The following is a 26,006-nucleotide window of genomic DNA, read 5'->3' on the forward strand; positions in this document are numbered from 1 at the left end:
AAAAAAAAAAAAAAACAAAAACAAGAAAAGAGGACCAGATGATTACAAAGAAGAGAAAAAACCAAAACCGAAAAAAAAAAAAAAAAAAAAAAAAAAAAAAAAAAAAAAAAAAACAAAGCCCAGCCGTCCGCATAAAACCTCTACTCCCCAAGCATAGCTCCCAAGCACAGCACAACCCAGCAGACCTCGCCCTTTGCGTCCTTGAGCGGCGTCCAGTGCGCCGCAAAGATTTCGTCTCCCCTAAACGCCGCGCTCCTCCTCGTTTGGAGTCGCACCTGGATGCTGATGGCGCTCCCCGCCCGCAGCGCGGCGCGGACCCTGCCCTTGTACGCCACGGGGGCCGGCAAGGTGGCGCCGGCCCCGGTATGCACCCCGTTGCCGTTGCCGTTGCCATTGACCGGGGATGAGGTGAGCGTGTTCTGCCGCAGGAAGCGGAAGATGTCGGTCCCCGCCAGCTCGCCTACATTGTTGGCCGGGTGCAGCATGGACAGTATGCCGCCGCTGTGGAAGCGGATCTTGAAGGTTGCGTCGACGACGATGTACTGCAGGTGGTGTGAATTGAAAGAGTTAGTATAGACCTAGCTGATTGTTGCTCCAAAATAGGGACGGGCGCATACCTTGGAGTAGGCCGAATAAAACTCCCTCATCTGGGTGCCGATATCCTGGCCTTCCATCTTGCTCAACAGCTTCTTTCCCATCCCAGCGTCGGCCATAGCCGGTACCGCCTGCACACTCGAGTCGTTTTCGTCCTGTGTCCGCACACCAAATGCCTTGAGCAGGACCTTGCGGGCGCTCGACTTGCGCGGGGGTGGTGACTGAGCTGTCGCCTGGGCCTGCTTTGCTGTCGCCTCGCCCAGCTTGGCGGGCGATTCCTTGGAGTCGGTCTCGGAAGGATCAGAGGACATTGAGAGCACGCGCATCACGTCAGCGCTACTGTGAATCGTGGTTGAGCAGTTAACTTGTCCGCCGATGAAAAATGCCAACTGTCCCTGTTCGTCAAAGAGTGGTGCTATATTGCGGGACAAGACACGGATGGTGTTAGTCGGTTTGATCCAATAAGAATAGGAAGTTGCTCAAGTTTGAACTCACAAATATAAAGAAGGTTCCAGAAAGGATCACCGTTCTTCTTGTAGTTCAGAACCAGCTCTACAACCTCTGTCTCTTCCCTGATCGCAGTTCTGATCCTTCCCACAGCCTTCTTGTCCGTCTGCTTGCCTTGCAAAACTCGGCAGTTCTTAGAGATGATGTGGCTCAACGGGTGGCCCGTTAATGACGCAAAGCCATCGCTTGCAAAAAGGATGGGGTTGTCAGCCTGGCGCGGGTCGGTCATCGTGAACGAGTCTCCAAGTCCCTGGTAGCGGGTACGGTCGTGGGCCAGCGCCCGGCTTGCGGACAGGGCAAGCTGGTGTCGCACGAATGCAGGATAGACGTCTGCGTAGATGAGGTCCTCAACGCCCTTCTGAGCTCCCGTAAACATTGTTTTCATCTGCGGGAGTGTCTGGGATATCAGGGTACGCATGTCGCCGTCAAGCCTGTTCAGGATGGCGCCTTGCAGGTTGACCTGCCTGGGGGAGCTTTCTGACACGAAGTCCTTCTGAATGGATGTGACGGTATCGGCGAGTTCGTTCATTAAGCGATGGTATTGGTCAACTAGAAAAGAGTTGGATGTGTGTTAGTCAATCCCCCTACAAGAATAGATAGTGGATCTAAGGTGTGCGTGTAAGATGCCGAGTCATCAATGATTGGGCTACCTTTCTGAAGGAACTCAAGATTCTCTCCACATAGTCTGCTCTCGCTGAACTTGAGCAGCTGATGAGCAGTGATCGGATCCTGCAGCACAACCTGGTAGATGTTGGGCCCAAAGAAGTCGGGCATCCGCGCCGAACCGCTAGTAGCGACGCTTTGCTGGCCATCCGACTCCTTGGATTTAGTAGATCCTCCACGACGGACATCACCCATATCGTCGCTGTGCCTCCTCCTCCGAAGTACGTTGGGCTGTCGTTGGCCACTTTGCGCGCTGTTCAGGCGCTCCTGAAAACTGCCCTTTTTGTTGCCCACTTTCTGCGTTCCCTTGAAGGAGCTCTTGCGGCGGGGTATCTCGCCTCTTGGTAAGTGATCCTCGCTGTAAAAGTTGTCGACATAGCATCCGTCGAAGTTATCGAAGTTGTGGGGCGAGTCTGGACGGAAGCCATGGAGATCTTTAGGAGAGTCCTGTTGGTGGTGGTGACCTGGTCGGGTCAAGGGTAGGACGTTGTCGGTTGGAGCGTCTTCGTAGAGTCGTATATGATCCAGGACGGGTGATCGCTCGGCACCCAAGCTTTCCATACCATTTTCACTTGCATCTTCACCGTTGAAACTGAGTTCGCGTAGTGGCGGGAGACTTGGATGGTCAATCCTCCTTTGTGTTTCTGTGCTCTGCAAACTCAATCGTCGATCTCGCAGGCTAGATTCCGATTTTATCGGCCCACGAAGCCTGCCCTGGTCTGCCGACGGCCTTCTGATATTCCTAGCCATGCCCTCATCCTCTTCGTCTTCGCTAAAGCTATCCTCGAAGGAGTCGTCGCGAATCACAAGCCTCGGTCTGACGATAGGAGGGGGTGTCGCGGACATTCGCTTAAGAACGGTGACATCTTCGTTCGTAATTACCAAAGACTGCCTCTGCCTGGGCGCATTGTGTTGTCTGCCATTATGCGACGACTTGGCCATAGGGCGCTGCGAGCCGGCCATGGGAAAGCGCTTCAAGATACGTTTGGCGGCCTCGATCTCCTCCCTCGACGGCCCAACTTCCCCCTCAAGAGTAAATGCGTCGTCGCGAGGGCGAGAGTTCCAGGCGGGAGTCCAATTGGGAGAGAAAGGATAGCGCGGCTCCTTTTCGCGATCTTTTCTGGCGAGCCTGGATCGGGACGAACGTCGCACGGGGATAACTATGCTTCCGTCTGAGCGCTGGACTTGGTATTTCGATAAGCACGATCTTTCGCTCGCGACGTCTCCACACTTTCGCCAGCTTTGTGTTGATTTGTTTTGGTGTTCTCCTTGTTGTTTGTTTTGTTGCTGCTGCTGCTGAAGAAGGCCGTCGAGTCCGGAAGCTCGATCTGCATCTCGTTGGCGGGATCTGGTGCCTTGCGCTGATGTCATGCGCCACCATTTATGACCTCTGGGGACCAGATCCGTCATGGCCGTTGCGCCAGTGGCAATACCAGATCCAGTGTCAAACCTGAACCGTTCAGTAGCGCTGCCGCCGGCCTGCTCTAGCATGACCGGCGCCATTTAGCTCTCGTTGTCATGTGCGGGGCTGCCTTTTGTCGTAAGATTCGGAGGATGTTTGGGAAAACCGGGCTTGCGGGTAGCTTTTATTCCATGGCGCGATGGATTTTAGGGTTTATAGCACTTGCATGGATGTGAGTGCTTTTGCTTTTTGCTTTTGGACGTTTGAGATGGCCAGCAACCCGAAACTTCGCCGCTACAGAATACGCATTCCCGGTAAATTGCCAAGCTCAATAACATGCAGTCCTTGTCTACCGTAGCTGCGGATAGAAGTCCTTGTCAACCTTGGATCTACGTGGGATGATTCGTTTTTTATTTTTTTATTTTTTGGTGCCCATCGTTTGGAGTCTCAAGCTAGGATAGAAGCAGCTAATAACAATAGTAAAGACGTAGCTAATAAAAGAAAGTCGGGGAAAAGATGACAATCATGCACTACACAAACCGTTACCCGTAACTAGAAATAGGATGAACTTGCTAGTAGTTCAGTAGTTTAATACTCTCGTGGTAAAGCACCCACCATTGTTCCATCTCTGCACAGTGATTCTCACATGTGGTCCTGGCGTCATCTCAACAGTTGTCCCCAGGGTAAAAATGCGTTTCTGTACGGATTGTTCAGCTTAAGATACAGATTGGTCGGGTGAGTGATGGAATCCATAGAATTGTTTTTCTCAGATAATGCAAGGTACCCTTGCCGCACGCGGATAAGATCCGGGCTTGCAGCCTCAATTGCATGACAATCCCAACGGTTGAACCTGCAGGGGACATAAAAAGAATGAAGTGTGAAGAAGCAAAAGCTGCTTCCTGTCGGAACCAAATTTACTAAACGGGCGAAAGCTCTCTGAATATTGATCGCCGCATGAATTTTCTCAGACGGTGATGCCTAATTAATTTTGCGCAACTGCCTCGGTCATCGTACCTGGTCAGTTACATCAAGGTAATAAGCTTACCTATGGATAAGTCTTTCTTGGACATACAACACAAAGCCGCGTAAAATTAAGTTGGCGGGATAGACCACGTAGTAGCATGAAAATGCTCTGGACTAACTGGGGAGCATTGACCCCTGTGAATCGGTTAACTGCTTGCTTGCCTTCTATGATATGCTTTCATCGTAAACCGTAAACCTTGGCAACTAATACTAACCCTAACCCAGCAGCTCATAGTAGTGTTAACTTAGGTAAGGTAAGGTAGTTTCCCATCTCAACAGATAATGTACGGGCGATCATATCACCAGATCCAGATGCAGGTATGCACGAAACGAGCGGGAAAAAATCATCCGTGCCGCCATACAATTAACCCTCACAGATGTTTATCTCCGGTTCGCGGCAGGTCAAGACCGACACCAGCCTCCGTCCCACATCTCCCTATCGAAAGGACCTGGAAGTCGGGCACTCTACCCCTCATGCCAAGTAATATTCACGCCAAATTCCCCAGCTGCCTTTTTGGGAGAAGATTTTGGAGAAATTATCAAGCATTGGGGAACTTTCCGTATGTCATTTGTCGTCAGCCAAGATTTCTAGCTTTTGTGGAAAGAAAGAAAAAAGTGTTCGGAGTTACTGATATCGGAGATTCACCGTAACTTGATGCCGAAATCGTCATTTCTGAATGTGGGCCGATTACAAGATACAAAAGGATCCGTCTACGGCCTCGATTGGAGATGGATTCCTTTTTGGTCTTTCTTTTTGAGGTCTACGGTCAATTGAGCCCTTCTAGCTTCGGTCACAATGCGCTCTCCCATGTTCGGCTCGGCTCTCTGGCTGGCATTGGCCGCCACCAGCGTTGCTCAGGTTCAGTATGGATATAACCAACTTCCAGTCCGTCAAGACTCGGAACTCATTGCGGCCAACTTTCCAGACGTGGACGTTGAGCTGTGGGCGCCTGCTTTTCTGGAACCGGGAAGCATTCCGTCTGGCTTCTCAAACGGGACCGAGCCGGCGACCAGCCATACAGATATGGGTAAGTCGCACAGGATTCCATGTTATTTCCCCGTCGTACGACTGTAAAACATCATTGATGCTGACAAACAACGCCATTAAAGAGTCTTTCATGCAGTCATTGGCCGACAAGCATGACTGGATGACCTACAACGTCTTCAACTTCACATCGGAGGAAGGCCGCAGCTTCCCCTACGTCCACCTGTCATCGTCGGCTTCGGTAGCCACCGAAAAGGTCCGTGTTTGGTACCAGGGATCCGTTCACGGCAACGAGCCTGCTGGTGACCAAGCTGCATTGGCTTTCCTTGGAAAGCTCGACGCCAACGCCACCTATGCCGCCTCGTTGCTGGATCGCCTCGAGATCATCGTGCTGCCACGATACAACCCAGACGGCAACTACTACTTCCAGCGAACTCTTGCTACAAACTACGACCCCAACAGAGATCATGTCAAGTTGGCAAGGACGCAGACACGGCAAATCAAGGAGGTATTCTCCAACTTTGCCCCACACATTAGGTACGTCTTGTTCTGTCCCCTGAGAGCCTGCTCTTAATGGCGTCCAACTGATTATGTGATGCTTTAAATCCCTGTAGCATCGACGCGCATGAATACGGAGCTTCCACAAGGTACCTCGATTACGTGCCTGCCGCCGATGGACTTTACTCTGCCGCAAAGAACCTTAACATCCACCCTCTGATCCGCAACATGTCCGAGTCGGTCTTTGCTCCCGCCATCGGCGCCCACATGGAGTCTCTCGGCCTGCGCTGGGAGCCCTACATCACGGGCTCGGCCTCCAATGGCGTCATCAACCTTGCCGAGGCTGGCACCGACGCCAAGATCGGTCGCAACAACATGGGCCTGAGCCAGTCCATCACCTTCCTAACCGAGACGAGGGGAATCTTCCTGGCCGACCAGCAGTTCCAGCGCCGTACCGTTGCGAGTTTGGCCATGGCCGAGGCCATCATCGATACTGCGGCTGAGAAGGCTGCCGAGGTGCTGGAGGCAGTCGAGGGTGGTCGCGAAGAATTTATCAAGTCCAACGATCCGGTGGTTATTACCGACTTCTCGGATGTCATCGACAGGCCTTTGTAAGTATCACTACACATTAGACCCCGACTCGCCCATTCTGCCGCTGACACTGGATTTTTTCCACCTCGCAAACAGCAAGCTCATCGATATAAACAACGGGAGTGTAGTCCCCGTCCCCGTCCGTTTCGCATCAACAACTCCCGCAAACGCCAATGTAAGTCAGGTCCCGCATCCTATTAACGGATCATCCCCACCCATATTCCGCGTATTTCGCTAAACTGCCGACCCGTCGCAACTTAGCTCACCCGCGCCCGCCCCGAGGCTTACCTGATCCCTCCCGCCTGGGCCGACCTAGCCGAGCGGATGCGCGTGTCGGGTCTCGAGGTCACCACGCTGTCGGACGGCTATGCCGGCGCCGCCGAGGCGCTGACCATCACGTCGGCGACCATTGCGCGCTCGTACTACGAGGGCGTCATCAGGGTGACGGCCACCACCAATACCACCACCAAGGACATCAAGCTGCCGCCTGGTACCTTCTCGGTGTCGACGAGGCAAAAGAACGCCGGGCTGGCCATGGTCGCGCTCGAGCCTGAGAACATCGATTCGTATGTCTCGTTCAATATTGTGCCGGCCGAGGTTGGGTGAGTTGCATTCTACCTATTTTTTCAAAAAGCTTTTCTTCCGTCGATTCTTTTTGTGCCGGGTGTGTCCCTGGGCGCCTTTGTGGATCGCAAAGTTTTTAACACCTTTATGTTTAGGGACGAATATCCTATATACCGAGTCATGCAGTAGTGATCAGCCGGGCTCTTTTGCTCTCTTGGTGATCTTCTGTATAGGGACTGAAGCTCATAGGAGCTAGGATATAGGTTGCGGTGGCGGGGAAAATTGCGGCGTGGTTTTCCCGCAATATAGCTTGCAAATATACCCAAGACAGGCTCATATAAATATGGCCCACCTACCCAAATTTCAATGTCCAAATAACCTGGCAAAGACGATTCGCACCACGTGCCTTTTATTAAACAGTCTCCAGTAGGTTCTCTTGGCTTTTATTTGCACACATTATCCCGTCGTCGCCGTCAAGTAGGGTAGATCGATTCCGCCATGTAGTCTAATTTGATAGGCAAATCGGTTCCCATTCAACGAGCGAGTCGGATGGCCTGCAGCTAATATTACATAATTATAAAGCTCCCATGCTAGAATATGGTCGGAAACCTCGGTTGACGGGCAATGAAACCCCGTTTGTGGCAGCTCTCGGCATAAACCGCGGTTTACCACTGTGGAGAGTCCAGTCCTGCAAAATAACGCGAAATGCTTTCCAACTACAGTAGGTACGCAACTTCTCGTCCTCCAGTCGATCCTATTGTCCTCGGTAAAGTATTTGGAATCAGTGCCGTCGTAAATTGCCGAAATCCCCGGGCTTTTCCCCAGGCCTAGCCTTGGCAAAGGAGGAAAAAAAATCAGATGCCAAAAGTTCCAGGGGCATGGCCAATTTCCTGGGGTCGTTCCCCCCTCAAAGCCTCCATCTCGAATGTTACCAAAAACACGCTTCACGCTTGCCACTTACAGAACCGTACAGTATATTCAACTTCCACATTCAGCTCGCAACGCTCCCCCGGAATATCGAACATCCCCCCTCTTTTTGACCTGCATTAGCCCAACTAACAACGTGGTAACGAACAGTCCGCCAATGTACAGAGTTATCGGCAGTCAAACGAGTCAAACAAGCGGGACAATCCCCGGATTTTGTCAGACCTGCACGTACGTCGTAATTTGAGATGAAGTAGCTTAATATATGAAACCTCGATAAGCTTTTCCGAGCATTTCGAATAACATGAACAGTCCCGCTGCATCAATCTGAATCTTCTTCCAGAAGAAATGTAATACCAGCTAGCTTTTAAAAACAATACGCCACTGATCAGGGAATCAATCGCATCAATCCAATTGTGTACAGCTCCAAGCAAAACTGAGGGGTGGGATCAACGTCTTTCCGTGCAAACTTCTCCACGCCAGATGCGACATCAACCACCCTAACCACCCTCCCTGCATTGACACGGCCGACCCCGCTTACTAGTGGTAAAATTTGATCGCGGCATTGGTCAACCGTGGAAACGAACCGTCATAGGTATTGGGCCGTGTTGTATGAACAAATATTTGAACAAGCCAATTTCCGCCCCAATGGATTGCTTGGCCGGGTGCAGTCTTGCACAGCAACCTCTCCTTCCCCCCATCTCGCCGCCTCCAGTCTGTCTCGCCTCCCCCTTGTACACGATGAGATCCTCACTCTTTGCGGCCTTCATGCCGGTGGCCGCTCTGGCCCAGGACGCGCCCGCGTTCCCAGAGCGCTGCCTCAAGTTCGCCGAAGAGCTGAACGGCAAGCTGCCCAACACGACGGTCTGGTTCTCGGAGGCGGTCCTGGCCGGCACAAACCTCACCCTGTCGGACAACGACCCCACGTGCACCCGGACCAGCCAGCAGGTCGATGTCGACATGTGCCGCGTTGCCATGTTCGTCACGACGTCGCCGACGTCCAACGTTAGCGTCGAGGCTTGGCTGCCTGTCGACTGGAAGGGCGACCGCTTCCTCAGCACCGGCAACGGTGGCCTCTCGGGCTGCATCCAGTACGAGGACCTGGCTTACACTACCGCCAGGGGCTTCGCCTCGGTCAGTGGCAACGCCGGCCACAACGGCACTTCTGGCGCAGCCTTTGGCTACAGCGACGAGGTTATCGAGGACTTTTCGTGGAGGAGCGTGCACACCGGCGTGGTTCTTGGCAAGCAGATCGTGGAGGAGTACTACGGCCGCCCACACCAGAAGAGCTACTACCTCGGATGCTCCACCGGCGGAAGGCAAGGCTTCAAGAGCGCTCAGGACTATCCCGAGGACTTTGACGGCATAGTCGCCGGCGCCCCCGCTTTCGCATTCAACAATCTCAGTTCGTGGTCGGGTCACTTTTACACCGCAACCGGCAAGCCTGGGTCGCCGACGTTCCTGAGCGTCGAACAGTGGCTGGCTGTGCAGGCCGACGTTTTGAAGCAATGCGACGGTCTTGACGGGCACGCGGACGGCATTCTCGAGGACCCTGACATGTGCGCCTACCGCCCCGAGGGCCTAATTTGCGGCAGCGGCAACAACAGCACGTCCTGCATCACGGGCACGCAGGCCGAGACGGTGCGCAAGGTGTTTGGTGCGATCTACAGCAGTGACGGCTCCTTCACATACCCGGGCATGCAGTACGGCGCCGACAACTCGTTTGTTTTTATCTACCTGGCCGGCAACCCGTTTACCTACTCGACCGAGTGGTTCCAGTATGCCATCTACCACAACCCCGAGTGGGACCCGGCGACGCTCAGTCCCAAGGACTACGTCGAGTCGGCCAGCCGCGACTTTGGCGGCATCAGCAGCTTCAAGGGCGACCTTTCGGGCGTCCGGGACCGCGGCGCCAAGATTCTGCACTACCACGGCCTGCAGGACCAGATCATCACGAGCACTAACAGTGCGCGCTACTACAACCACGTCTCGCGCACCATGAACCTGCCCTCGGGCGATCTCGACGCCTTCTACCGCTATTTCCGCGTGTCGGGAATGGGCCACTGCAGCGGCGGCTCGGGCGCCTCGGCCATCGGCAACAAGGCCGGGGACTCGTACGTATCTGAGGATGCTGCCGACAACGTGCTGACTGCCATCGTTGACTGGGTCGAGAAGGGCGTCGCGCCCGAAACCATCACTGGTACCCGGTACCAAAACGGGACCCGCAGCTCCGGAGTGATTGAGTACAAGAGGAAGCACTGCAAGTATCCCCTGCGGAACGTGTTCAAGGGTGGAGACGCGAGCAACCCTGATAGCTGGCAGTGCGTGTAGAGGTGTCTTTTTTTCAGCGTTGTGTCGTTCTTTATTCTGCATCTGTTTTGCTATGTACCAGCATAGATCTCTAGATAAATGAACCGATCGCGAGAATTAATGAGGGAGTAATTTAGTCGGGCTTATTTCAAAGAGACTCGGAACTCACCTTGACTACCTTAGCTTCGTGCCGTGCATACTTCGAACTTGGTAATAATATTGGTGATTTTATAGTGCTTGAACGGCATCGACACGGTTGCATTTTCTGAATCGATAGGTTGGCTCATATTGAACTTGCGTTTTGAGCAAACAGAAATCTGACAAGCAAATCCAATACAGCTACTACAATGTGCCAGATGAAAAGACAAGTTTATTTCTTCAATCTTCCGCTCAGGCAGGTGCGACATAACGCTGAAGGACCTGCAATGAATCGAGTTGATTGTGCCCAGGAGGTAAAGGCGAGGGAATCATCCAGAATTTTCTGTGACATGCATCGCACAGTTCCTTCCCGTTTTTTACGAACTCGCGGCATCTTACATAAGGAAAACGTCTTGAGGAAAGAGCCCAGGCGAGCCTCAGGCTTTGCGGCCCAACTCAACCGCTCCTTCCCCGTATTGTTGGGAGACCAAAAGTTCTCTCTTCCTGTCCTCCATTTGCTCAAAATTAAATCTCAACTCCCTCAGGCCATGGCAAAAGCTAGTGTCTACTTTATTCTTTGACAGTGTAAGCCTGTCTCCATATATTCGACCCTCACCCCCTCCCCTTTAGCTGTACTTCACAGATATCTTCGAATACAAACAATCAGTTTAGCAGCCCCATGCTTACCCGTATACCTAACGACGATAAACCTACCTATCATTGGTCAACGCCCGACCGCTCAATCTAGCACATATGAGCAATGTGGTCCTCAAGCCAGTCTTCGGGCGAAGCCGATAGGATACTGATGCCCCCGCCTCCACTACCCTCTCGGCGTGCAAGGCAGACCCCTCACCCTAAGGTCCAGACACCACCCTCTCGAGGGCTGACAGCTTCCCCCTACTTTGCGAGTTCAGCTTCACAGGAGCATCGATCCATATATTCCTCCCAGGAGCCTTCCGGCCAAGCCAGCAGTCCTTCTCATGGTCAATCATCAGGCATGTCCGGCTGTCAGCCCGGGATTGACAGATCTGGAGCTCGGCCTCCATCCCATGGACGCTATCCCATTGATCGACCAGGTACAACAACTACATCCACTTCTCAACGACCGGATACATATGCGCGCAGCGTCTCAAGAGCGCCCACTGCGTTCGCCGGGTGTGAAGGACGACAGATTATATGCGCGGTCAGCGAAGGGAGAGGCGTACCTCCGATTGTTGGCCTCGCCATAATCGACATCGATATCGGCAGTGCAGTCATGAGCCAGATCTGCGACACACAATGCTACGTTCACACGATACACAAGTTGAGAGTCCATGAGCCCAAGGAGATTCTGATTGTGTCGAGTTCTGGGCCCCCCAACCGCAAGTCCGTTCTTTACAGCGTCATCGAGGAGGAGCTATCCGACGTTCCAATCACTACACTTGACAGGAAATATTGGTCAGAGATAACTGGTCTTGCCTACATCGAGAGTTTGGCTTTTCATGAAGACATCGGCGCCCTCAAAGTCTCAATGAACGGCAACTTCTATGCTATATGTGCGTTATCAGCTGTGAGTACCTCTCTCTTCATTAGTATCAGTGTTAAGGCAATAGCATGCCTAGCAAAGCTATCTTCACAATCTTTGACTGACAAACACCACAAACAAATTGTAGGCCTTGAGGCATCTCGAGATGCAGGCATCTGTCAGGATCGCACCCCACAGCCTTGCCATGAGCTACGAGCCACCGGATGATTCAATGATGATCGACGTTGCTTCTATCCATGCCCTCGAACTTCTGCAAAATTCCCAAAACGTCAAGTCAAAAAGGTGTTTGTTCGGGCTTCTAAACAACACTTTGACCCCTATGGGTGCACGCTACCTCAGGAGCTGTATCCTTCAGCCATCGACAAAGAAAGAGATAATTACACCTCGCCATGAGGCTGTGGAAGAGCTTTCGAGCAAAGAGGACATGTTCTTCGAGGTGCGGAAGGGCAAGTCTACCCACTTCTGTTCACAATTCTAATTTCAATCTGACACTACCTTGTGTAGCCCTCAAAGCCCTCCCTGATATTGACAGAGTTGTCTCTAAGGTAAGAAAGGCGCCGATCCAAGTTACCAGCTTGTCTATGATCTAATACTTGGCCAGCAACTCATTGTCACCAATACCGATGAGTCGACAGTTCAATCCGAGCAGAGCATCAACCGCATTTTACAGATCAAGAGCTTTTTGATTGCGGTGCCAGCGCTTTATGAAGCTCTTGCGACGGCTAGGTGTGAAGTTTTGGTCAAAGCTCAACAACAATGTCAACCTCAAATCACCACCTCAATTCTGGAGATGATTGACAAACGGATTGACAAGGATGCAGTTTTTGCAACAAAGCCGCTAGAGATGAGGAATCAGCGCACGTTTGCAGTGAAGGTGAGAGGTATCATTGTGGTTGCTATTACATCAAACAACTCATCTAACTACCTAGAGTACAGAGCAATATTGACCCACTTCTGGATCTGGCTCGACAGGCGTACAAAGAGCAGACAGATAATCTATACAAATATGTCGAGCAATTCAATAGTAAGGTTTTGGGCCCTATCTAACACTGTTGGCAACCGCATTTCTCCCCAATCTAACAGAAACAAGCTGAAAACAACTACAGCAACGAAATCAAATATGACGACAACCGCAAGTTCTGGCTCCGATTCAATTTGAAAGACTTTGACGACACAGCCCTCCCATCACATCTTATCAACACAGTTCGCAACAAAGGCTATCTTGAATGCCAGACTATCGAGCTAAATCAACTGAACTCCAGAATCTCTGACGCAAGTTGTGAAGTGCTGATCCAGAGCGAAAAGGTTGTCGAAAATCTCGTTAAGGAACTCCGCACGCAGATACCTCATCTCACTCGACTTTGTCAGGCCATAGGCTATCTTGATATGCTGGCGAGCTTCGCCCACTTGGTAACTATCAGCGACTACTGTCGACCAGACATGACATCGACAGTCGCCATTACCTCAGCCAGGCATCCTGTTGTCGAACAGGTATGTGGAATACCACGGCACATTGATCATTACCCGTTCGATATGGCTCTCATTCTTGTCTCTACTTGCCATAGCTCCAAGTCGATGAATTAAGATAGTGATAGCTAATGTACTACTCCCTAGTGCGTCACCAACTTTGTTCCAAATCACTACTATGTTTCGGATCAGTATTCGTTCCAGATCATAACGGGATGCAATATGAGCGGGAAGAGCACATACATCAAGACTTTGGCTGTGTTGCAGGTGATGGCCCAGATCGGTAGCTTTGTCCCTGCCGAATATGCATCCTTGCCTATTCTCCACAAGATTTTCACGAGAATCTCCAAGGATGACAGTATCGAGAGCAACCTATCCACCTTTTCTTTGGAAATGAGAGAGATGGCATTCATTCTTCGGTATGCAACTCTCATTTTTACCTCTTGGCTCCACCATAACTGGCTGGAACTAACATATTTATTCACATAGAAACATCGACAGCAGGAGTCTTGCCATTATCGACGAACTTGGACGAGGTACCAGCACGCGTGACGGACTGGCCATTGCTATTGCTGTATCAGAGGCGCTGATTGAGAGCGGCGCTCGGGTGCTTTTTGCGACTCATTTCCATGAACTAGGTGAGTATGATTACGGTCTCTCACTACTTGCACTGGAAGGTAGATCTGACTTCTCTGACACATTGTTTTCGTACGCAGCCACCGTCCTCAATGACCGCCCTCATGTCGTAAATCAACACCTTCAAGCCGAGACAAGTGTTGTCGGAAACGGCCCCGATGCGAAACCTAGGATCACGATGATACATAAGATAGCTAAGGGCCCACTGAAGGACGACAGTTACGGCATAGACTTGGCTCGTGTGATTGGTTTTCCGCCTTCCTTCATAGAACATGCTCAAAGCTTAGCAGAAACACTACGACGGAATGCCGCGGCTAAGAAGCAGTCCTCAGATCAACACAGGCTCATGCGTCGCCGAGCCCTCGTTACGAATCTACAAGAACTGCTCATCCAAGCTAGAGACTCTAACATGGATGATTCGGCTCTATTGACACTATTGAAACGGCTTCAACAGGACTTTGTCAATCGCATGGCGGAAATTGACGAAGAAAGCACCAATGCGGATGAACAGCAGGACAGCGAGCCTTACACCACCGTAAACAGTACACCTCCACAATTCATAAAGTCAAGAAAGGCACCTCACAGGCTGGCAACAGGCCCAGATCCTGTAGCAGATTACGGGGACCGAGCTGATATCGCTGCCAACAACGATCATAAACCTCATTGGCTCGATGAAAGCACACTTAGCAGCTCTCGATTGACCTGCAGTGACTTGGGAGAAGAGCCTCGCTTTCAATCTCGCCTGGAATCTAGTCCCGTGGCAAATGTTCATAGAAGAAAGCAGTCGCGGAAGAGGCATGCAAATAGTCCAAAAAAGGACAGTCACCACAAGGTGCACATCAAGTTGGAAAAGATAGCCGATGCCAAGAAGACTACGAAGGAGGCAGAGAGGCGGTTCAAGTATGAGCGTAGCAATTCTGGGCAAACCCCCATTGAAATTTCTGATGGGTCTTCATCCGATTAGAGGTTTATGGCTCTTGATTTTCTCTTATATGCTGACTATGGAAGCTCTTGATGATATTTGTTTTTCTTAATCTCTATCTGAGGATGAAATAACGACTTAACGAACACTATGGAGGTTAGGCCAGATGGGAACAAATACCCATTCACCACGAATGATATATGACTCGCTTAAAACTATGTGCCTGATCCCATTCGTGTATTGAGCTGTAATAATTTCCCTCTATATTGTCTTTTCATACAAGAGCCCAATATTGGAATCAAGATGCGGCAGACCATGCAGGTGCCTTCCGGGGAAGATGTCCTCAACGGGAGAGACGAGAAGATCTACCTGAAGCTGCAGCATAACTCGGTCTAAAGCAGCAAATATGTTATCGGGGTAATTGTTGGGCCAGCCAGTACCTTCCGAACACTGCCGGGCCTGTAACATGCAGTCTATGATCTAACTTGCAATCACTCCCCGAATAAGCTCGAACATTGACCTGCCGGGAAAAATCAATCGGTTTGGAGTTTATGACATTGTTGGCGCCTCTTTAAGCTGTATTAGTTCAAACAAGTCCGAAAATTGAAAATGACCCGGGGTTTCTCGGTTGGTCGTGTCATGGAGCCGTTGATAAAGGAGCCAATGTTTGTTTGATCTGTGCAGTGATCGCCGGGAAATTTGTCTTGCTGAGCGCGTTCTGCTACCGCCTGCTGAAATGCTATGGCATGCAGTGTCGCTCGAATCTCGTTCAATAGTCCCTCATCTAGCAATTCGTAGAAACGCATGAGCTGCCTATCGGTCATTATTGGATCTTTCTTCGCGTCTCATTGTTCCTGTTTTTGGTCTGGCGGGCTGTATCTGATACTTATGTTTTTTTTTAACAGAGTGAGCTTAGTTGTGAGCAAAGAGATCAAAAGGCCGCATCCCAGGGGAAGCTACAAGACGTTCTTCTATACTTGGGTTTTGGGGCATACTTTATCACATCTGGCAAGTGGCAACCCAGTCACTGCTTACAGACTCTCGATCAAAACGCGATAATGTCCAATATCTCTTGGGATGGGGAGTGTTACTGATAAACAAGGGTCCATGGGACGGGGGAACGCTTCTTAATCGTTGATTTGACAAAGGCTTAAAGACGGAATTCGTTGCATTATCAAACCAAAGGCATATTGTGAAAGAATTCATGCAGTATTGCTTCCCATAACAAACACACATATGCAAATCACTTCCACACTCGCCAGTGCTTGCCTCCTTGGGCCATACCATCCCAGAAAACAAAGTGATTTATGTTTGGACTTTTTAGTTCGCCATGCATTAACGTAAAGCGAAGTATACAGAAGACTGCTGAGCAGTCTAGGCTTGCTAATTTTGAAACTTGAGGTAGTCATCTCCCCAGTTCCCAATTGAGTAGCTGGGAACTGCGAAAGCATTTGAACTACAGTGGCTGGTCTTTGTTCCAGAGAATCATAAAAGATTCCTTGCTAGGATAATAGCTTCTGACTGTATCATCTCAATGGCTTTCCTCTTGGGCTGAGGATAAATACATGTCCTGACCTCTCGTATAGATGTATATATGTGAATGCTATTAGGAGGGATTTACATTGACAGAACAAGGATTACAGGACAGATTATATTCGTGCGAGTATAATCAAAGATACAGAGCGACTTTTTCCAGTTCGGCTTAGTCAGATATATGAGAGAGAAAAAACGAAAGCCCTCCACTCTGGCGTTTGTTTACAGAATGTTAATAAGGGTATTCAGATTGGTTACTGGTTCTAGACCAGAAACAGCGTAAAGTGTAACGAATTGGCCAGCTGCCTTTTCTGCTCGTCATAAAGAACAGTGTATCAAGCCAAATACCACCCTCTGGTGATTATGGCCTTGCTAATCAAGTAGACGGCCTTTCGAGGCCTAGGCAGCTTTGAGTTCCTGAGTTGAGGGTGAACGAGGGCAATGATTGGGTGGTCCAAGGGCTTATAAAAAGGAGTGGTATGGGCTCCAGAGGGCAGTCTGGAGCCTCCGTGATTAGAGAGAGAAAAAAATAAAAGTGAATGCTACGTGCGTGACGTACTCGATAAGTGTTCAAAGGACTGCCAGGCCGGCAAACACTGAACACCCATCCAACCCTGCTAGACAGAGCATTTCTTTCTTTTTCCTGCAACAACAGCCACCACAGTCATCACCAGCTTCAAGAAAGAGTTACAATTCAATTTCCTTTCCCAAGTAAAGGCTCTCCAACACCGCACAACCCAGAAAAAAACCATGTCCGCCGCAACGCAGCCACTGCACCCAGCCCAAGCCTCCCTCTCGGCCCATGCAACGTGGGCGTGGGCGGTCCTCCGCGGAGGCCAGCACGAGCGAGCCCTCGAGATCGCCCGACAGCTGGTGGCGCGCACAGAAGACCGGCCAGATCTGGGACTGCAGCTCCAGCAACACCATTACGAAGCGCGCGGTTTGGCGTTTTTCATCGTCTCCGTCGTGACCGGAGACCAGCTCGCCGCCGCCGTATGCTGTCATATATACATATTCCCTTTTGTTTCGGCAAAACACTTGAAAGAAAACGGCTAACATATATTTTCCACCCCTGTTCGACACTTCTCTGTCCAGACTGCCGTCTACCAATACCAGCAGATTCCTGTTGGATTGGCTTGGGGCCTTCACCACAAGGAGACGATCGTTGGATGGGCCGAGGATGTGAGTAGACGGTTTTTCTTTCTCCACTGTTACCTCAGATCATGTCCTTCTATACATGTACATATATATCTTAGCATCTAAATACCTGTTGAAAACAATGATGCCTGGCAAGACAAGACGTCGAGAGTTCCCAACAGCATAATTTATGAAACCAGACAGTGGATGTATGACTTGTGACTTTGGCAATAACATTCACTTTTTCGGGTTTTGTTTCTACAATAAAAACCCTACAGCATACTGACTACCTCTAATGGTTTTCTTTTTCTATAGAACTGGCGCAGTATCCTTTACGACAGGGTCCGTGCCGACCTCCGACGGGCCCCTGAGCCCTTCCACCCAAGCGTCTACGAGAGGAGGCGGGCCGCGCACCGAGCCAGCGCACAAAGGGCGGCATCCCAGGCCCATACCATGGTCCGTGGCATGATGTTGCGAAAAGGCTTGGACAGGTGGCTCCAGCAGTACCAGCAGTACCAGCAATATCGGAACTAGCGCAAGAACCATCAGCAGCCAGCGTTGAGGATAACACCAAAGAATCAACCGCTGTACACAGGTATCGATCAAGAACAAGTATCATATCAATGCTAACAACTACGAGCCAAGAAAGCAAACATATCAGGGGCTATCAGTACGGTAAGTTCTACAAACTAATCTGTGACAAGACCAAGCATCAACTTTTGTCATATCCCAACACCTTTCCTGCTAAACAATTTGACCAAATTCTTATTGGCATACACAGATCGCCGCCGAGCATGACCCAGAACCCAAAATCACTCCTCATAACACAATCTAAACTTTTGGAAGTGACTTGGGAAACAAAACAAGCTAACGTGCTCTTTTCCTACAGGACTCTGACAGACACCTTCCTCGTCACATCGCCTCTTCAAATCAACAGGCTCGCAGGCAAGAGAGTCGATATCGGGGAATAAAAAGAAAGGTGAAAAGCCATGCCATGTTAAAAAGGAGTGTAAACGCCCTATCTTCACAACAAGATCCAAATGACATGAACAAAAAGTCCACCCAGCAATTTTGAGTTCAAGAACGCCACCCGATACAATAAAGACAAAGAACCACCCGAACAAAACACATAATACTGCTCGAATGGAGATCCGATCAACATTACAGCAAATTTCCTACCCTTAGAATGTGAAAAAAAAGACAACGAATGAAGGAAAGGCCAAGCCCTCCAAAAGGTGAAGACTGAACGCCCCTTGCCAAAAAGAACCAGAGCTTTTCTCCTGCTAAACAAGGCCAAAGTTAGGGAATCTTCGCCGATAATTGCTCGCTCCTGCGTCGCCAAAGCCGTTCGACTAAATGAAAGCCATAACTGTTATCAGTAGGGACAGCAAAGCCGCACATAATAAGACATTGAGGAAATCACATCAAAGTTTGGGCGCGCACAAATACAAAGTAGAATGCAATAACGCCGGGTCATCGATGAGCTGTGGTGGACTAACTAGAGCCCTCCACAGCCCTTGCTCGAAGAGGCGAGTTACATCCGAAGGGTATGTGACGTTGAAGCCGGAAAACGGCATCAAAACTCGCGCGCACAGAGAAGGATCATCACGCAAACAAGACAAAAAGACCAAGTCAAAGGCTTTTGTTCGAAGTTGAGGAATCAGGCAGAAATGCGACCGCAGAAAACGAAGAACAAAACAAAGCTTCCTATCAAATAAAACGATCAAGCACAAACTCAAGTGAAGACCAACGCCGTCAACAAAGGGGCTATGAACGAAAGATCAATCCGGAAGAGGGTAAAGAAAGCTCTGATGTAGACAGAAAGGGTGTATGTTCCTTGCGTTTCTTTTTCCAGTGCCATAAGCGGCAGCTTCTGGCCCAAGACTTGGCATTTTGAGTAAAAACAGCAATGGGAGAAAAAGGAAAAACAAAGATCAAGACCGAGAAAGGGAATATTGCGTGATCGCCAGTTGTAGATGCCACCAATGTCTCAACCCATGTGTACAGCTCCTCCATCAAATAAAGAAGTCCGCAGTATAGTCGGGAACCGGTACCACTCATTTCATTCGAGACCAACATGGCACGTTTCATTGCACAGGATATAGGCGTGCCTGTTCAATGTTGGCAGAGTGGTGGTAGTGAGGCCATGAGAGACCTTCAGAGGTTTAGAAAACCAGTGAAGCAGGCAGAGAGGGGTTCGTTGATGGTTTGTGATCGTTGCAGTCGAGAGAAAGGAAATCCGTTTGGTGTAAAGTTGAAATGAATGCGAAAGGCCATCATGAAAAGAGAGTTGAAAACAAGTTCATGAGTAAAATCATGGTTCATGTCAAAAAATCGCTCCCTTCCTGGACGCCGTTTTCCTTGAGTAGTAGAAGTCCCACCGAACGCCATTGCTATGACGAGGAAATCATTCGCGGGACATGGTGAATAGCAATATGTTTACTGCGGTGCGGAAAAAGGTGGTCAGCATGACAACTTAACATTGACACATAGGACAGCAAAGGGACGGGTAAAAGCATCCCTCTCGTGCACTTGCTCGAGTCTGACAGGTCAAATTAGGGGTTGGGGGCTAACCTGAAGACCGCCAGGAGGAGGAGGCGGGTTGCCGCCGAAAGGACCGCCGAAAGGAGCACCAGGGCCGGCCGGGCCACCGTGAGGCGGCATGCCGCCACCCCAGTGCGGAGGAGGAGGAGCAGGACGGTAGGGAGTACCTACGCCGGAGTTGTTCTGCGAACGGCCCCACGACAGACGAACGCGAGAGTTACCAATGGGGTAACCCTGCATCTGGTTGATGGCCATCTCAGCAGCGTGGCGATGAACGAACTGAACGAAGCCGCAGCCCTTTCCAGGAGGGATCTTGACATAGGTGATATCACCAAAGCCCTGGAAGAAAGAGCGCAGTTCATCCTCGGTGACATAACCACTAAGGCCACCGACGAAGACTGTCGTATTGTTTGGGTCTGTGAACTGGTTCATTGGCTGCATGGGGTTGTTGAACGCCGTGTTGGGAGGAGGCGCCTGCGGTTGCTGGTACCCGTAGGGGTTCATACCCCACTGCATGTTCTGAGCGGGCGGCGTCATGTTCATCGGGCCCGCTCCATGAGGACCCTGGTTGCCATATTGCTGATGAGAACTGTTTCACATCACTTGTTAGATCAAGAACGTCTCAAAGCTGGTTTATGAAAAACACATGTAGAAAAAATCCAAAACATACCGTGTCTTTGGGGTGGCAGTGGAAATACGCATGGGGCGGTTGCCGCAGTAAACGCCCTGCATCTCCACGAGAGCACGTTGCTGATCCGACTCATCCGTAAAGCGAACGAAGCCATAACCGCGAGACTGGCCGGTCATAGCGTCCGTCATGATCTTGGCGGACTTGCAGCTTGGGAAACGAGCCTGGAACAACGAAACGAGAACAAACTCGTTTACCTCGGGACCGAGATCGCCGACGAAAATAGAGTACTCCGGGCCGCGCTCGTCACTAAGAATCAAACCATTAGCATCATGGTGCTATTCATGACACAGCGCTAACATGGAGAGATAAACGTACCGACGGTCCACGAGACCACCACCGCTAGCCCAGTTGAGCTTGAAGACGCGCTGTGAGTTCGGCACTGGTGACCCGTTAAGTCCCAGAGCCTTAGTAGCGGCTTCAGAGGAGGGGAACTCGACAAAGCAGTAACCAGCGTTGCTATCGCGATAGTAATATTAGCACGAATCCGTTTCGCAATTTTTGTGAAATCACGTCGCAGGAGGATTTCAAATTCTTCCAATTTTCGTACGTACCCGGACTGGCGATCGCGGATGACCTTGACATTAACAGTCTCACCGCAGACGGTCGACCAGATCTGCTTAATAAAGTTCTCGTCCATCCAAGGCTCCAATTCACCCATCCTGCAAAAGTCAGTGACAGGGAACTCAGATGTTACGGCTTTCAGCAAGGCATAAACTTACCAGAGGGTCTTGGCACTGTCGTTGCCCTGGGGGACGACGGGAGGGGTCTGGAAGTTGCCTTCCATCTGAGCACCGGAGCCGTTCATGGCGTTGCCATTGTCACCAGCATGGCCGTTTCCCTGTGGGGTGGGAGGAGGAAAAGTCGACATCTCGGATGGAGTTGGAGATGGAAAAATCTGTCGGCGCAAAGGCGACGGGTTGTAACAGTTATAGTTAGATCGCATGGAACCCAGAGATGGAGAAATACACATTTGATGAAAAGATTCGGAAAAGAAAGAACATCAAAGCCAACTGTGGTGGATTGTGCTGAGGATTGCCAAAATGATAACGGGTGAGATGAATAAAAAGAGGTTGCAATAGCAGAAACGAATGCAAAATGAATGATACAAGGTGAAGTGGCAGGGGAAGATGTTGGTTGGATCAGTGAATTTGTGACCCTTCTGAGCCTGTGCCAGAAAATTGCGGTCCTAACCCGCAAAAGACGAAAGCTTTTTCCAAGCAGCATTGCTCTGAACAAGGAAGGCGCGCTTGCTCAACAATATCGGGCTTGAGGCCCTCTAAGACGTGCGTCGAGCAGGGGAAACATGCCAAGTGACAAAGAGGTGCGTGAAATGGGCTGGTACGTGACACGTGATCTTCAAAGCAACAGCGAAAGAAGGCAACGATATGCCGCGAATTTAGGAAGGGCGTCAATGATTGAGGGGCAAAGAAAACGGGTGCGATAGGTAAACATGTCAAGGGAGATCAGGTATTGCGAAGTGCTTTACCATTCTTTGCTACCGAGGTTCTCGGGGCTTCAAGAGGTGGTGATGAAGTGAGAACGCCATGGGCACAAGGTAAGGAATTCCAAATATGGGCTTGATATTGCTGGCGAACCAAATGTCAAGAGAACGAGGCAGTACTGACTGCCGTACAACTGTCTTATGCACCGGATGAATGCGACTTACCTGCTAATACGAAAGCAAAGAGGCCTCAAGTATCCCTATTCGCGATCTGTAATATTTGTGTTAGCCACCCCTTGAGTCTGATGAGAGACAGTTAGCAATAACCCGAGAGCGAGGCGGCATGTTATCCATGATCGTATTGTCGACAGAGTTCAATAAGACGTTGTGGAGACGACCATGCGATTCTCTCAGCTTTCTCGAACGAGCCGTCGTAGACTGTTGCCTGGAAAATAAGGGCTTTGTACTGTTTTCATAAAGGGCCGATGTTAGCTGACTGGCATCACTGAGCAAAGACGACCCCTGTCTCAAATCGTCCCTGCTTAGTCAAATATCGCCAAGCTATCCTTGGGCGGGGTCTTGGCATGCTTGATACTATGACGTCCTATTTTATGGGTGGCCAGACTAGGATCAACTCCCATACATAAAGTGCACGAATGTTGACCTAAACTCAGGACCTGCAACCAAGACTCTGAAGTGTGAAACGGAAAAGGCTGCGTGTAGGAATATAGTTACCTTCATGTAAATGGCCAAAACTCCAGTAAAGAAGCGCAATGCGGATTCTTTTTGTAGGCAACTGAGGCGCGGGGGGTCGAACAAATCCATAGACATCTTTTCGGTTGCATCTTTGGCAGAACGATCAAACCGGGCCAACGAGCCCAAAGAAACCCAAATAACTGTGAATTGGCTGTGGCACGCATATGTCCGATTTCCTCCGTGGTATAGCCGCCAGGCTCTCAGGTCATTGACGGTTGTCAGCTCATGACTTACCTAGAAGGCGAACCCGTGAAATCGCGGAGAAGTAAACTTCGGGTATCCTACTTTGAAGCACAGCGTCAGTTCTCAAATCTCTCTCTCTTGTTATAACTGCAAGTCTCCTCTCAAAGTGTCTCATCGTCTGTCTGGTCGGACCGTATCCCCTGAATTTGATGCGCCGGAGTTAAGCCATGTGCTCGCAAAGCTTCATCGATGATTTCGAACAACAGGCAAGCTCTCGCACCCTACAGTGAAAACTGCCAACCCCCAAAAACCATCAAAGTCGATGTCATCGTTTGTGGGCAAATTATCCTATCACCGCTGGTCCGAGTGTTCTTCTGTGGTACTTGTTTGCGCGCGATTCGCCAGTATCGTTGGGGCCCCTCGATCTCAGCTGCCAAATGCAATATCCTCCCCTGGTCGACACGCTTATTTGGGTACAGCGCGCGGTTGAGAATGGCCATGATGTGAATCGACCTTCCGCAGTATCGTTTTGAAACTCTGCCTTGAATTGTGCTCCACCGTTGTTTGTGCCAAGAAGGACTGATGGCGCTTTTGACACTGCCTGTCCACATGTCCCCAGTGCGCCGCCTCATGATCCGGAGCCTAAGTGTGCGCCGCGCCTCGCACTGGCAACGAAAAGCTGCTCAATCGACCGTCCGAAACACATGGTCGATACTCCTCGCGCAGCAGTGCCGGGCGCATTCGCAGGTCGCAAAGCTCTCTGGGAGCGATCAGGTAGTTCGGTCCCTTGACGAGTCCATGCCAGTCGCGCTACCCAGCAATCTTTCAACTGTAGCGATCTCAATTGGACTTATGGTTTCGCGGCTCTATGCGACCAGGCGTGGTCATGTCGCACTGGAAGTTTGGTTTGGTGTGTTCCGATTGGTGACGAGCAAAGATCCAATTCAAGCGCATTCGCTCCCTGACTTTGCACAGGTTCGGCGTGGTTGGGATTGTATCTCGAGGGCATTCCGTGTCGTTTCCAGACAGACGACGAGACTACTTGCATCAATTATAGGGTATAGAAAAATAGACTACACTTACAGTATTTTCCCGAAAGTACAGAAAGTTGCAAAGAGATCCGAAACGCCGATTCCGCAACGCAAAGGACCAAGCAAGCGCGCAAAGAGGGTATTAGGTCGGATGGACTCGACTTTGCGAGTTGTGGGTTTTTTGTTTGTCGGAAGAGGGGAAAATCAGAAAAAAAGAGTGGTGTTCTTTTTTCGAAAAAGCTTGGGAGCTATGACGCGCGCGCGATCGCAGAATGTTCCAAGGGGAAAATTTTCTTTGCGTGGCCTTGCAACGTACGTGGGGCAGGGGGTCGCGGAGGGCCAGGAGCGGACGGTAGAACGCAGCGAATTGTAAGCAACGATGCGTTTTTGCGGGCGCGCGGGAAGTGACAACTCGGCAGACGGAAAATCAACGGAAAGGATGCTGTCGCGAGCTGCAATTGACGAACGAAAGAAGAACGCCGGGATAGGAGCACGATCAAGAAAAAAACCTAGCGGGGAACAAAAACCAGGTTGGATAGGAAGGAACAGAAAAAAAAAAAAAAACCAAAAGCAGGAAATTTTTTTCTTTAGGTGCAAAAGGGCAACGGACAAAAAGGGCAAAAAAGAAGTAAAAAGAGGAAAAAGCAGACTTGGGAGAGGTGGGAAAGCCGGCTCGAAGCTTGCTTGCATGTGTGTGGAGGGAGGAGGTGGAGTTGGGAAAGTGTCGAGGCGTGGTGCGAAAGTCTAAAACTGGGCAGCGTGAGCCAGGAAAGCGCTGGGACAAGGCGGAAAGCGGAGGAGACGACACGCAACCGCGCCGCCGGTGGGGCAGTGAATACGGCTGAGTTGACACTGTTGAGGCCTGCCGGTCCGGGCTGAGTTGCAACAGTATGCGTTGAGGATTTTTTCTTTCTTTGTACCAACCTAGCTAAACACTAGGCGGGCGTGTATTTAGTGGACCTACTACGAAGTAGGTTAGAGACGGAGACGACATTTACATGGGCGCCCGCTATGAAGTCGATTTTGGAGGGGTGGTGCATGACATCGTCCCAATTGTTACTGGCAGTAGCTTGAAGGCGATACCCTTGAAGGTGAGCTAAAATCCATAACCTCTTTGCCTTCACGCAACATTTTACCTGCAGCAAACTAAGCTGTCTATTTCGTACCTCCTATCTAGGTAGGTACCTTACCTTACCTTAGCTTAGCTTTGCTGGCCGGTCCTAGGTACACAGTGCCGGGGCAGAGGTGGAACCCAGGAGAAACATGTTTCAATCGCCGACTCATTTGACAAAGAGGCTTTCGCGCCTGCGTCAACCATGAGAAAATCATTGGATTGTCGATTGAAAAAGCAACAGGGAACCCTTGGGCATTGAAGCTGCCTAGGTACACGTTGTGTTGCGGTCACTGGCTAGGAAGGGGCAGATGAAGGAACCCGAGTAATTTGATACCCTCTGCAAAGTAACATACAAACAACCTCCACTCGCTAATCCCCTCCGCTTATAAGATGCACGAATTTCGATGGCATGCATATTGACACCCACGGGGCCCTCCTAGGAACCCATCCACCATCCTGTGCATCCCAAGGCCCAATTGACCTCAATTTCACTGTTCCACGGCGGCCGTCAATCTCCGCTGTCGCGCTCTCCTGCAACACGTGTGGCCCGTCTTTGATCCCACGCTGCACCCAGGACGCTCACTGTCTTTGCAGCGAGGACACACGGTCGCATTATTTGCGATGCAACGTACATTGCTTTCCAACCAACCATCATCCTGACCAAACCCCGAAGCTTAAGAGCAGAGCGCAAACCTACAGGTATGGAGGGCTAGTTCTAATCCAAGTAGTGCGCCGGGAGCGTTTTCCGATCCCCCCTTTTCTTTCCTGCCTCTTTTGCCGCCGTCAAAATCCAAAGGAATTATAGGAGACATGTGTTATTGGGTTTA

At 50.5% G+C, this 26,006-nt stretch overlaps 11 protein-coding genes across 11 annotated transcripts in view; 8 read left to right on the forward strand and 3 right to left on the reverse strand.

Moving 5' to 3' along the window:
• Nucleotides 1–557, forward strand: part of PgNI_07299 (uncharacterized protein) — a gene marked incomplete at both ends in the record, with an annotated part of 962 nt that extends 405 nt beyond the window's left edge. Inside the window, 2 exons of the mRNA XM_031127314.1 lie at nucleotides 158–363; nucleotides 429–557. Of these exons, the coding sequence (XP_030981082.1) occupies nucleotides 158–363; nucleotides 429–557 (335 nt within the window). The remainder of the gene's footprint in view (nucleotides 1–157; nucleotides 364–428) is intronic.
• PgNI_07300 (uncharacterized protein) lies at nucleotides 141–3,267 on the reverse strand (the record flags this gene model as incomplete). Its single annotated transcript, XM_031127315.1, has 4 exons — nucleotides 141–542; nucleotides 618–1,009; nucleotides 1,090–1,650; nucleotides 1,752–3,267. The coding sequence occupies 4 exons, from the start codon at nucleotides 3,265–3,267 to the stop codon at nucleotides 141–143; spliced, it is 2,871 nt and encodes a 956-aa protein (XP_030980669.1).
• A 1,026-nt stretch (nucleotides 3,268–4,293) lies between these two features.
• On the forward strand, nucleotides 4,294–4,674 carry PgNI_07301 (uncharacterized protein; the record flags this gene model as incomplete). Its single annotated transcript, XM_031127316.1, has 3 exons — nucleotides 4,294–4,326; nucleotides 4,469–4,507; nucleotides 4,567–4,674. The coding sequence occupies 3 exons, from the start codon at nucleotides 4,294–4,296 to the stop codon at nucleotides 4,672–4,674; spliced, it is 180 nt and encodes a 59-aa protein (XP_030980667.1).
• A 304-nt stretch (nucleotides 4,675–4,978) lies between these two features.
• PgNI_07302 (uncharacterized protein) lies at nucleotides 4,979–7,180 on the forward strand. The gene is made up of 6 exons (XM_031127317.1): nucleotides 4,979–5,217; nucleotides 5,300–5,711; nucleotides 5,789–6,283; nucleotides 6,360–6,438; nucleotides 6,525–6,865; nucleotides 6,983–7,180. The coding sequence occupies exons 1-6, from the start codon at nucleotides 4,986–4,988 to the stop codon at nucleotides 7,014–7,016; spliced, it is 1,593 nt and encodes a 530-aa protein (XP_030981118.1). The 5' UTR covers nucleotides 4,979–4,985; the 3' UTR covers nucleotides 7,017–7,180.
• A 1,219-nt stretch (nucleotides 7,181–8,399) lies between these two features.
• Nucleotides 8,400–10,082, forward strand: PgNI_07303 (uncharacterized protein; the record flags this gene model as incomplete). The annotated part of the gene is made up of 1 exon (XM_031127318.1): nucleotides 8,400–10,082. One exon carries the CDS (start codon nucleotides 8,400–8,402, stop codon nucleotides 10,080–10,082), a length of 1,683 nt encoding a protein of 560 aa, XP_030981117.1.
• An 877-nt stretch (nucleotides 10,083–10,959) lies between these two features.
• Nucleotides 10,960–14,791, forward strand: PgNI_07304 (uncharacterized protein; the record flags this gene model as incomplete). The annotated part of the gene is made up of 9 exons (XM_031127319.1): nucleotides 10,960–11,748; nucleotides 11,852–12,188; nucleotides 12,229–12,269; nucleotides 12,326–12,598; nucleotides 12,661–12,748; nucleotides 12,815–13,215; nucleotides 13,339–13,610; nucleotides 13,681–13,829; nucleotides 13,908–14,791. 9 exons carry the CDS (start codon nucleotides 10,960–10,962, stop codon nucleotides 14,789–14,791), a joined length of 3,234 nt encoding a protein of 1,077 aa, XP_030981122.1.
• A 219-nt stretch (nucleotides 14,792–15,010) lies between these two features.
• On the reverse strand, nucleotides 15,011–15,573 carry PgNI_07305 (uncharacterized protein; the record flags this gene model as incomplete). The annotated part of the gene is made up of 2 exons (XM_031127320.1): nucleotides 15,011–15,208; nucleotides 15,364–15,573. The coding sequence occupies 2 exons, from the start codon at nucleotides 15,571–15,573 to the stop codon at nucleotides 15,011–15,013; spliced, it is 408 nt and encodes a 135-aa protein (XP_030981120.1).
• Nucleotides 15,574–17,032: 1,459 nt separating this feature from the next.
• Nucleotides 17,033–17,953, forward strand: PgNI_07306 (uncharacterized protein; the record flags this gene model as incomplete). The annotated part of the gene is made up of 3 exons (XM_031127321.1): nucleotides 17,033–17,275; nucleotides 17,378–17,464; nucleotides 17,735–17,953. 3 exons carry the CDS (start codon nucleotides 17,033–17,035, stop codon nucleotides 17,951–17,953), a joined length of 549 nt encoding a protein of 182 aa, XP_030981124.1.
• Nucleotides 17,954–18,018: 65 nt separating this feature from the next.
• On the reverse strand, nucleotides 18,019–25,031 carry PgNI_07307 (uncharacterized protein). Its single transcript, XM_031127322.1, has 9 exons — nucleotides 24,118–25,031; nucleotides 23,086–23,135; nucleotides 22,321–22,366; nucleotides 21,374–21,549; nucleotides 21,206–21,313; nucleotides 20,970–21,110; nucleotides 20,634–20,900; nucleotides 19,994–20,552; nucleotides 18,019–19,861 (listed from the first exon to the last, which is right to left on the reverse strand). The coding sequence occupies exons 4-9, from the start codon at nucleotides 21,520–21,522 to the stop codon at nucleotides 19,859–19,861; spliced, it is 1,227 nt and encodes a 408-aa protein (XP_030981123.1). The 5' UTR covers nucleotides 21,523–21,549; nucleotides 22,321–22,366; nucleotides 23,086–23,135; nucleotides 24,118–25,031; the 3' UTR covers nucleotides 18,019–19,858.
• On the forward strand, nucleotides 23,644–24,910 carry PgNI_07308 (uncharacterized protein; the record flags this gene model as incomplete). Its single annotated transcript, XM_031127323.1, has 2 exons — nucleotides 23,644–23,865; nucleotides 24,824–24,910. The coding sequence occupies 2 exons, from the start codon at nucleotides 23,644–23,646 to the stop codon at nucleotides 24,908–24,910; spliced, it is 309 nt and encodes a 102-aa protein (XP_030981458.1).
• A 50-nt stretch (nucleotides 25,032–25,081) lies between the features above and the next one.
• PgNI_07309 (uncharacterized protein) lies at nucleotides 25,082–25,458 on the forward strand (the record flags this gene model as incomplete). Its single annotated transcript, XM_031127324.1, has 2 exons — nucleotides 25,082–25,156; nucleotides 25,243–25,458. Coding segments are annotated over 2 exons (186 nt in total), but the record flags the coding sequence as incomplete, so codon positions are not given.
• Nucleotides 25,459–26,006: the final 548 nt, after the last annotated feature.

Source organism: Pyricularia grisea (assembly GCF_004355905.1).
Source record: "Pyricularia grisea strain NI907 chromosome Unknown Pyricularia_grisea_NI907_Scaffold_4, whole genome shotgun sequence".
Classification (NCBI taxonomy): Eukaryota; Fungi; Ascomycota; class Sordariomycetes; order Magnaporthales; family Pyriculariaceae; genus Pyricularia; species Pyricularia grisea.

Excerpts from the sequence above, each read along its gene's own strand:
- PgNI_07302 (XM_031127317.1), top strand. The coding sequence starts at position 4,986 with ATGCGCTCTCCCATGTTCGGCTCGGCTCTCTGGCTGGCATTGGCCGCC. Across the intron at positions 5,712-5,788 it reads AACTTTGCCCCACACATTAG|CATCGACGCGCATGAATACG; the intron begins GTACGTCTTGTT and ends AAATCCCTGTAG. Across the intron at positions 6,284-6,359 it reads GATGTCATCGACAGGCCTTT|CAAGCTCATCGATATAAACA; the intron begins GTAAGTATCACT and ends CCTCGCAAACAG.
- PgNI_07307 (XM_031127322.1), bottom strand. The coding sequence starts at position 21,522 with ATGTCGACTTTTCCTCCTCCCACCCCACAGGGAAACGGCCATGCTGGT. Across the intron at positions 21,111-21,205 it reads ATCCGCGATCGCCAGTCCGG|CAACGCTGGTTACTGCTTTG; the intron begins GTACGTACGAAA and ends CTATCGCGATAG. Across the intron at positions 20,901-20,969 it reads GGTGGTCTCGTGGACCGTCG|TGACGAGCGCGGCCCGGAGT; the intron begins GTACGTTTATCT and ends TTTGATTCTTAG.